General features: G+C 39.0%; 1 protein-coding gene across 1 annotated transcript; it reads right to left on the reverse strand.

Moving 5' to 3' along the window:
• Window positions 1-309: 309 nt before the first annotated feature.
• Window positions 310-6659, reverse strand: LOC112733056 (protein CHROMATIN REMODELING 24). Its single transcript, XM_025781916.3, has 23 exons — window positions 6420-6659; window positions 6235-6324; window positions 6060-6155; window positions 5252-5973; window positions 5028-5158; window positions 4871-4925; window positions 4507-4635; window positions 4262-4369; window positions 4081-4136; window positions 3909-3999; window positions 3352-3489; window positions 3195-3272; window positions 2853-3065; window positions 2695-2766; window positions 2329-2409; window positions 2142-2260; window positions 1878-1989; window positions 1657-1725; window positions 1460-1554; window positions 1137-1265; window positions 905-973; window positions 671-803; window positions 310-581 (listed from the first exon to the last, which is right to left on the reverse strand). Exons 1-23 carry the CDS (start codon window positions 6535-6537, stop codon window positions 429-431), a joined length of 3057 nt encoding a protein of 1018 aa, XP_025637701.1. The 5' UTR covers window positions 6538-6659; the 3' UTR covers window positions 310-428.
• Window positions 6660-10215: the final 3556 nt, after the last annotated feature.

Here is a 10215-nt window from a genome sequence, read left to right on the forward strand (position 1 = left end):
GAATTCATATTTCATGAATACAATTGTATTTTTTTTTATAAATAAATTTGTCGACTTTTAAAACTTTTATTAGATAAAAATAGTAATTTACTCTAATTATAAATGGAAGTGAAATTGGTACACTGACCTATAAAACGAGCTTTGTACTTTTCACAAGTTGCGATAAAATCCAAAGCCCTACGTTCTCTGTTTCATCCCCAGTCCCTATTTTGGAGTATTCCACCAAAATTAAAACCATATCTAAATTTTTCCACCAAGTTTTCTCCCTTCAGTCTACTGTAAGTAAAGGACAAAGAAAGAAAACCTTCATTCTAGAAATCTTTTTCAAAATGACATTGAACAAAGCATCAATCTTAGTCGAGGAAACCTTCAAGTAGTAGGTTTCTATGAAATATTAAAAACACCATCTGTTTACAATAAAGCAAATCCTATACATTCAACACTCTTTGAAACTCACTGGTGAAATCATCCAGATCAGCACCAGTTCTTTCTTCCATCCCTAATCTGGCAAGCTCCGAATTCAGCTCCGTCAACCTTTTCTGTAGTTTCGCCCCCTTATCCGGTAATCTAGAAATCATCGCCTGCATGGTTTATTCGTTAAGAATAAAATCAGTTTTCCTGGGAAAGCAAGATAGTAGCCAATCCATTAAGAAATAAGAGAAAAGCATACCGTATTTGACAGAGTTTGAGAGATCCGCTTAATTCTATCTTTGATTTCCGACTCTGTCAATTTACCATCGCTGCTAGGGGAAAAACCCTTTTTGCTTCGATCTAAATCCTTGGGTTTAAAGGCAAACTCAGCTCTGGTTAAGGAGGAAAAAGGTTGTGTAGGTCATATCAGTTATACGGTTATACCCTGAAAACATGCTTTTAAGTTTTAACATCTAAAATGACAAATCATTACCCATCAGCCATTCGGTCATTTGAAGAAGACGATACTGAAGTACCGATATAACTAGTCCCTTGATTCCTCCTACAACCATTGTATCAACGCAATTTTAGGTTTGAGGATATAATTGATAAACAAAATATAATAAGGGAAAGCCAAAACCTTTGTAATAAGTAATAACAAACTATTAAAATGTTACATTTGCAAGCATGCACGTCATGTATAATCATATCCCCAAAAGCATTACCTCGTCATATCATCATCTTCAGGAGCAGCTTGAACTGGTCCTGTTTTGGAAAAGAGTAAACTATGGTGGCTAACTCCTGCTATACCTTGACTTCTCAGGAATTCTATATGTGCTTTAAAAGTGTCATCCCTACACAAAAAGAGCCAATACCCTTTTAAGTTGGCAAATCAGGCCGGTTAAAATAAAAAGAACTCAAATTGTTAAAGCACCAAAAACATGGCACAAATGGGAAGCCTTATTGAACAAGGCAGTGTGTATGCATTGTGCAAAGATCCAAAGGAATACTAATTGAAACAAACATTTCAAAGATATATAGTCATTACACTGTATGTTGACCATCATGCTCCTCATCCAATTGTCGTTGGGTAACAGATACATCAAACCCCTCTTTTGGAAGGCTGAAAAGCTCCCTAAGATCCTGTATGGGATGAATGGAAGATTACTAAAACAAATCACAACTTTCAAAGAGAGAAAAAAAAGTATCTCTCACTGAAAGTAACATTTTCCATAAAAGGTGTACCTGCTGACTAAAGTAGCGAGTTTGTTCTTTTTGTTCAGTAGCAGTTCTGAATAATCCTCCTTTATATACCTAAAGTCATACAAATTAAGTCTCAGAAGACCGTCAATGTGTGAAACAATAACATGTTTCTGACAATATAGTTCAGTAGAAACTGAATACTTTCTTTTTTCAGAATCATTACATTGAAAATATACAAAAATAACAGAAAGAGGAAAAATTACCTGCTTCCTATAGATCTTTTCTTCAACAGTTCCACATGTCATCAGTCTATAAACAAGAACATCTTTTGTTTGACCAATACGATATGCACGGTCGACACTTTGGTTATCCGTACTGTTAGAAACACATAATAATCAGACTTCTGAGTACCTTGCTGGGTTACTTAAGGATGGCCAAGTAGCAAATTAAAAGAAAACAGCATGTCTGATCAGCATGGAAAAAACTATTGTAGGTATCAAGGGGAAGGAAGTCTCTCAAGACCATACCTTGGGTTCCAAGCAGGATCAACAACAATAACACGATCTGCTCTTGTGAGTGTGAGTCCTAAACCACCTACTTGAGATGTCAACAGAAATATAGGGGCACTTGCACCTGCTTGGAATTCCTGAAATCAAAACAACAGTTAGCACTTGAGTGATAGAATATCAATTTAACCATTCAAAAAGCACTTACATTAACAATCCTTAATCTGTCACAGGCTTTTGTTGTTCCATCAATCCGTAGAAAGTCATAACCTTTGGATGCTAGGCATTCCTATATAACAAGTAGAAACATTTAAATCAAATGTTTTACAAACAAGCAGAGAATTATAATGGCAATGCAAGCAATTCAACAAGAAACTTCCAACATCCCACTACAAATGACCCCAGAGTTGTTGCAACTTGCAAAACTTTGAAAGTCCATTGGAAAGACAATGTACATTTCCAGTAGTGACAATTCACTGACATACAAGAAAGATTTGAGCGAATGTGGGCTTTGCAATAGTTCTAAGACAAAAATTGTAATAACCACCAATAGAGGAAATAAGTCTGAACCAACCTGAATAATGTTAAGCATTTTGCGAGTCTGAGAAAAGATAAGGACACTATGCCCTTCTGGGATCAGATTATCCTACAGCAGAGAACAAGAACTTGAATACAACACAAACTCACTTAGGTAGACAATTAGCATTTAAATTGAATGACATCACCACTTACCAATAATGACATGATGAAAGAAATTTTGCATGATACATCATGACCATGCTCATTTTTGAACCTATCTGTGTCTGTAACATCTGCTATGTGCATCGCCAATTTTTCAGCAACATTAACTTCTTCTGGCTTTAGCATTGAGTCCATTCCTTCCAATACATCCTCAGCTGCCCGCTTTGTCAACAGAAGTGGATGATCACATATTTTCTTCAAAATCTGTTCCATTTCAAGAATTCAAAAGATAACTAGAAAGCCATAGCCACATAAGATTAAATGGCTTTAAAGTAGAAGAACACAGCCAAGAAAGAAAGGCAATTGTATAAAAAACATAACAAAATAATTTACCGTAAGGGCAGCAAGTGGCGAGCCATCAAATGCTGAGAGAACAATCTCACTCTTCAAAAATGCTTCATAAAGATGTCGCTGATGTGATAAACATCAAATAAGGTTATTAAACAAGTTAAGAGCAATAAAACGAAGAACAAAGAATTATATATCTAACCTGAATACTAGTCAATCGAAGCCAAACAATAATCTCTTCTTTCTTGGAAAGTTTTGCAGTTGTTTTGTCATCATCTTGATTGAAAACCTCACTCTTCAAACGTCTCAAAAAGTAAGGTTGAATACGATCTCTTAAGTCCTATTGATAAAGGAGCATAAAATTTGTCATTCATTAATGATAAGAGGATAGGAGACTGCATGCAACAAGATGAATTGTCTAGCAGGGAACTCAAAACACAGAATGGTCTATATTTCCTTCCATCAGAAAAGGTGACTTAAAAACAACTAAAACTAAAGAAAGAAGATGCTACAAGCTCAAGTTGACCATTGTGTCATAACTGTAGAAATCACCAGCAGTGCATATTTTACATACTTTCAGCTGCAATAAACTTGCAAACAATCTTCAAAGTCACCTTTAGATTTTGGAAATGTAGACAGCACCGCCAGCAGCGCATAGAAAAATATGTTTTTGCATGCTTTTCGCAGCTTTAAATTTGTGAACCCATATTCCAGGTCATGTAAATTAGAATATGGGCTAAAACACACAAAACGCATTACCTTTGCTATAGCAGATCCTACACGCTTATCTCTGTCCGTAGCATGTTTGTCATTTCCACGAAGTATGGGTACTTCAAATTTTTCTTTGAACCTGCGAAATTTTATTTATCTTAAAACTAGTACTATGAGAAAGGTCAACTAAATGAAGAACATAGCTGAAAATGGTTATTACCATTTATTGTCACCAAGTAACTCAGGGCAGCAGAAATTGAACAAAGCCCACAACTCCTGTTGGGAAGTTTTTTAAGAAGAAAATCGTTTAACATCATAGCATAATCTGGATTCCATATTCATATCATATACACAACAGAGAACTAATTATGAATAAAACAAAGTAATTTTCATCAAGATACCTTAAGATTATTTTGCAATGGTGTGCCACTAATGATAATGCGGTGGCTACATGGTATCTCAAGCAAACTTTTAGCTCTCTGTGTGCTTGGGTTCTTTATAAGGTGCCCCTGAAGTTAAGATTTAAGGATATTTGACAAAAAGGATAAATAAACCATTTTCATAATCTGTGTGCAACATAAATATCACACTAAATGGAAACATAAACTGGGTTTTACAATAATAATAATAATAATGCCACAAGCACCTCATCAAGGATCATATAATCCCATGTGGCACCATCTTCATTGTCCTCATCATCAAAATGATAACCCCCTCGCAAGGACTTAGAATTGTTGCGGACAATATCATATGTTGTTAGAAGAACACCTTTATCCTGAAAGGAGAAAGGATTGAGATTCAACACTGAACTAAATTTATACAAATACATTCTGAAATAAATTGGCAACCACCGGCAGCTACCAGCTGACCACAAAAAGCTTCCATTCCAAGTCTTCAGCTGACTTGTATAACCTCCTATCTTTTCTAAGGGTTAAGCAAGAACACAACATCAAGATATTTCATTTCTCACTTTAATTTAAATTAAGAATAACACAAAAAAGAATTAGAACCTGAAGTATGTACTGAAGTTCATATTCTCTGGCTTTTATATTAGTTCCAAAATATCTGCAGAAAAGCACAAGTTCATGATGGTTCTTTGTATCGAAAAAAGGGTTTAACTTGTAATATTAGATAAATTATTCAACAAAATAAGTCAGGAAGCCTCACTCTCTCGTTTTTTCAGAAAGACCAACAGCGGATAATTCCTTGATCCAATGGGGCAACAAGGTTTTTGGGGCCACAACCAATGCCCTTTTAATAATTCGAGAATGAAAGAGTCCAGCAAGATAGCCACACATCTGTAAGAAGCTAACGTTGGTAAATTACATGCCAGAGCCCCAGCTATAGCAAAATATAAAAGGTATGCATCATCATGCTCTTAATTTCCTTACCTGCATTGTTTTCCCCAAACCCATGTCATCTCCCAAGATTCCACCTTTACCCAAACAATGCAAAGACCAGAGCCACTTCAATCCATCCCTCTGATGTGGATACAACATTTTCGCAATTTTAGAGGGCAACTTAAAAGTATATTTGGGGCCTGGCAGAGTGATGGAGCCATCACCCTTTGGCTCAAAATTAACCAATTCTTCAACAGAATCATCTGAGTCATCATCTTGCACATACTCAATTCCACCATCACCACCAGCATCCTTGGCAGGAGAGTCATCATCTTCCACATACTCAATTCCGGCATCACCAACAGCATACTTGGCACCCTGTGACGGGTCGTTACTCGGATCCTTCTGTGGAGAGAATGAAGACCCCGCACTCCCGAACTCTACGACCTCATCATCCTCATAAGTTTCCTTTCCTCTAAACAAAGCTGAAGAACCCTCAATCGGTTTCACCTGCTTCGTCTCTCGCTTCCTCTCAACTGACAGCAACTCGAACTTTGAATTCAACTCATTCAAAATATCCCTAATGTCGTTCTTACCGACACTCTCGTCAATCTGGATCACGTTTTTGGGTGCCGGAAGTGGCGAATCAAGCTCGATGAGCTCATCGAACCTGGATTCATCAACCGCTGCCTCCTTATCACGATCGTCTGAAGTCGCAACTTTGCAGAGGCGGCGACGACCCTGCAACTTCAGCTTGGTCTTCTTCTCGTCATCTGAAACTCCGTATAAAAAAGAACGAACATATGAAAATGATGAGGAACTTTGATGAAAATGATTGTGGTTATTGTAGAGCACTTACTACGCGTTGTCCCCAATGAAGCCTGTGAAATTTCCTTCGGAGAAGAGCGCGGAAGTTTGACCTCGATGGAAGAGGGTTTCTCCTCCAAGTCAGGCCCTAATAATGGAAGTTAGGTCAAGCTGGTGTATCGAGAGAGAGAGAGAGAGAGAGAGAGAGAGAGTAAAATAGAAGATACCGATAGGAGAATCGAAGTCGGTGATAGCGGAGAATCGGGGAATAGTATGATCATCTGATTGAATGGGAGTTTCATCGTGCTCCTTCTCCTCTGCGGGAAATGGAAAATGGTGAGAGAGAGAGAGAGAGAGAGAGAGAGAGAGAGAGAGAGAGAGAGAGAGAGAGAGAGAGAGAGAGAGAGAGTACCGGAGGCAGATGGAGAGGGTCTGGATTTAGGATGAGCGGAGAGGTCTTGAAGGAAGCGATAATGAGAGTCGTTAAGGCTCATTGGCTTCTTGTGGGTTCTGCTAACGCTCCTTTCCATTTCTCTCTTCTAGTCTTCTTTCAAAACTGAAGGCTCTTGCTTTCAACTCTTGTGTGTTTATATACCATCAATGCCAGTGTCATTCCCTTCTTTCCCGCTGTGTTTCGTTTATTTTGAATTTGTCATTAACGTTCGGAATCCATATCCAATGCTTATTTACATACCAATTCGGCTAGCGAGGAATATAAATAACGTAAATAATGGGCTCTAAATTTATCTTAATATAAAGAAAAAAAAATTTTAAATTACTTAAATAAAAAAATTAAACAGTTATTTTAAAAAATTAATCATTCCAATCTTAATTTATCAAAAGAATTTAATCAATCACTCTCTTCTTCCTGAATTGTTTGTCACCCCATCTTCATCAATCATCTCACTTCTCTTGCGTTAGAAACTTTTTTACCGGCGGCCATCATCGTCCACCCCTTAGTCTCCTCCTTTATCACCGTCGCAGGATCGTCATCAAAAAACCATTCACGTAATTATTAAAATAATCATCCGACTATCTAGTGAAATGATAAAATGAATCGAACAAAATAACCATCCAATTAAGAATTAAAATAATCATCTACATATCTAGCGAATTGAATATCCAACACATTTACGTACATGAAGATGGGACATTACAAAGCGGTTCAACCAAATCGGACTCCATTTAGTTGCATGTGAGCGGTGATGCACATATGAAAATGCAGCGGCATCTGTCCCTGTATGTTGATCGGATCTGTCGCGGATGGTGACGTTGGGATGGTGAACGTAGTGGGCTGCAGGGGAGGTTGCAAGGCGGGCGGCGGGTGGGCAGCGCGAAGGAGGCTGTCCGGGGTGGTGCGGGCGATCGGATGTTCGCGGAGAGGTTGGACAACGTCGGTTGAAGGCTGCATGACGGCGGGTGGGCAGCGCGAAGAAGATTGTCCAGAGCTGGTGCGATGCGATTGGATGTTTGTGGAGAGGCTGGGCGGCGTTGGCTAAAGGCTGGGCGGCAGCGGCTAGAGTCTGGGCAGCGTTGGACCGGAGAGCAGGAAGTGAAGCGGCGGCTAGGTTACTCTGCAGACCGGACTTCACAATTGGAGAAGAGAGGTGTTACGGTAGGTAACCGAAAATTAGTAGGCTGGACTCGTTGGGTTGGCCCAATCGTCTGAAGGAGGAAGCCTCTGACTAGGTTTGCGTTGGGAAGCCTCCGTCCGACTTGTGTGTATGAAAGAATGGGGGGTGGTACCTGCAAAGACACTCCAATGCTTAAGTCAGCAAGGGTCTAAGCAAGCTTAGAGAGTATTGGAACTTAGAGATACCTGAAGGGTGTCAGTGTATTTATAGTGATGAACCAATAACCACCGTTGGAGTAGTTCCACCTTTTTAGGTGGACAACCGTCCCTTTATCTTAGGAAAGTTGAGATATGGCTCCTGGAAGTGGTGATAAACCACTATTTTATGGTTTATATTGTGTTTAATTGTGTGGTTTTATCATGATCTCTACCCACTTATTCATTAAATAAGCATGCATTTATATTTCCTTCCTAAAGATGCTTTATGATTGAAAACTTGCTTCCTAGAGACTTTTAATTATGTATTTTAATTCTCTTTTATTCCATTCGATGCCGTGATCTGTGTGTTAAGTGTTTCAGGCTTTATAGGGCATGAATGAGTTGGAGATTGGAAAGGAAGCTTGCAAAAATGGAAGGAACACAAGAAATTGAGGAGATGACCAGCGAGAAGTGACGCGGTTGCATGGCTCACGCGACCGTGCAAAAGAGAGGAAATCGCAGTGACGCGGCCGCATGGCTCACGCGACCGCGCGGATTGAAATAGCACAGGTGACATGGAGGCGTGGACGACGCGCCCGCGTGAAAAAGCAAAGCGCCGAACGACGCGTCCGCATGAATGACGCGATCGCGTGACGAGCGCGATCTGCATAATCTGCAGAATCGCTGGGGGCGATTTTGGGTCCTGTTTTGACCCAGTTTTCGGCCCAGAAAAGCATACTAGAGCCAGAGAACATGCAGAAACCAAAACAACATTCATTCCGCATAGTTTTAGTTTTTCAGATCTAGTTTTACTCCTCTGCTAGGTTTTTCTCTCTACATTCATAGTTTTTAGGATTTATGATTTTCATTGTTTTTGCATTGGGATATTGAGAAGATTTATTGCCTCATCAAGACTTCGTCATTTTAGTTCGTTCTCTTTACTTGTCTCTTACTCTTCCATGTCTTTAATTTACTCAATTTTACTATTGGATTATTTTAGAATTTATTAATACAAGCATCATTTTTAATTTTAATTGATCTTTTGATTACTATTTATCATGTCTTTCTTTAATTCTCTTTCTTATGTTATGAATTTTACATTCACAATGAGTGAGTAGTTCCCTAACTTGATGGGGAGTTGATCGAAAGGAACCCTTGAGTTGGAATGCTTAAAAGAAAAATTGTAATTGGGTTTATTGTTGGATTGCTCTCTAATCACTAACACCAATCCTTCCAAGTGAGCGGATTGGAACTTGTGGATAGAACAGCATTCCAACTTGTTTGACTTTCCCTTACTTAGTAAGGGACAACTAAACAGAATAACTCTCAATTGTTAATTCATCTTAAGAGTACTTCAACAAGAATAGGGCTTCCAGCTAATCTACTCCCAATCAAGGCTTTTAATAGATTATATAAATTCTCTGATTTAATTTTCTGTTATTCAATTTAAACCATTTTGAAAACCATCTGATTAATAAAATAGCACGCTTTCCTGCAACTCGTTGGGAGACGACCTGGGATTCATACTCCCAGTATTTTAATTTTAATTTCTGTGACACCCTTCTAAATTGATAAGCGGATTTCTGGTTGGTTGAGAACTATACTTCCAACGCATATCTTATAACAATTCTTAACTCACCAATTTCCGCCACGTCAATTTTTGGCGCCATTGCCGGGGAGTTGCAATAGAGTGCTAAAGTTATCAATTGGAATTTATTTATTTGCATTTTATTTTATCTTGCTACTATGAGTTGCTTGTTTCTTTCGTTAGATGACGTGTTCACTTCCTGATCCAAGCTTGCCAGCATTCGATCCTGAGATTGAAAGAACCATTTCACGAATAAGGCAAGCTCGGCGTCGGTTAGTCCTCTCTGAGGGCGGATCTGAAACGTCACTTGAGGAAGAAACCAGCCCCCGTTCTACTGATTCGGTTGATTTATGTGCAGGTAACATGGCAGCAGCCAGAAGAGTTATTATCCAGGAGGCTGGAGCCCCTGATTTTTCAATGCAACCGTTTCAAGTGCATCATCCAGCGGTGGCTACAGACTTTGAAATAAAGACCGCACTGCTCAATTTGATGCCCAAATTTCATGGCTTACCTGCTCAAGAGCCTATCAAGCACTTGAGAGATTTTCAAGCAGCCTGTTCTACTGTCAGGCGTGATGGTGCAGATGAAACTTCAATTTTGTTGAAAGCTTTCCCGTTTTCTCTTGAGGGAAAAGTAAGAGAGTGGTACTACACTCAACCCGCAGCAACTATATCCGACTGGGATACACTTAGAAGAGAATTTTTAGAAAAATTCTTTCCAGCTGAAGTTACTGATAAACTGAGGAAAGACATTTCCATGATTGTTCAGGATGAATCCGAGACTCTCTATGAGTACTGGGAGCGCTTCAATAATCTTCTGGAAGCATGCCCCCACCATATGATTGACAAG

This window comes from Arachis hypogaea, chromosome 13, assembly GCF_003086295.3.
Source record: "Arachis hypogaea cultivar Tifrunner chromosome 13, arahy.Tifrunner.gnm2.J5K5, whole genome shotgun sequence".
NCBI lineage: Eukaryota > Viridiplantae > Streptophyta > Magnoliopsida > Fabales > Fabaceae > Arachis > Arachis hypogaea.

Bases quoted from the DNA above. Each gene is read 5' to 3' on its own strand.
- LOC112733056 (XM_025781916.3), bottom strand. From the start codon at position 6,537: ATGGAAAGGAGCGTTAGCAGAACCCACAAGAAGCCAATGAGCCTTAAC. The intron at 4,137-4,261 runs GTATCTTGATGA...ACTTCCCAACAG, and splicing joins CATTGCAAAATAATCTTAAG to GAGTTGTGGGCTTTGTTCAA. The intron at 4,000-4,080 runs GTAATAACCATT...AAAATTTCGCAG, and splicing joins TTACTTGGTGACAATAAATG to GTTCAAAGAAAAATTTGAAG.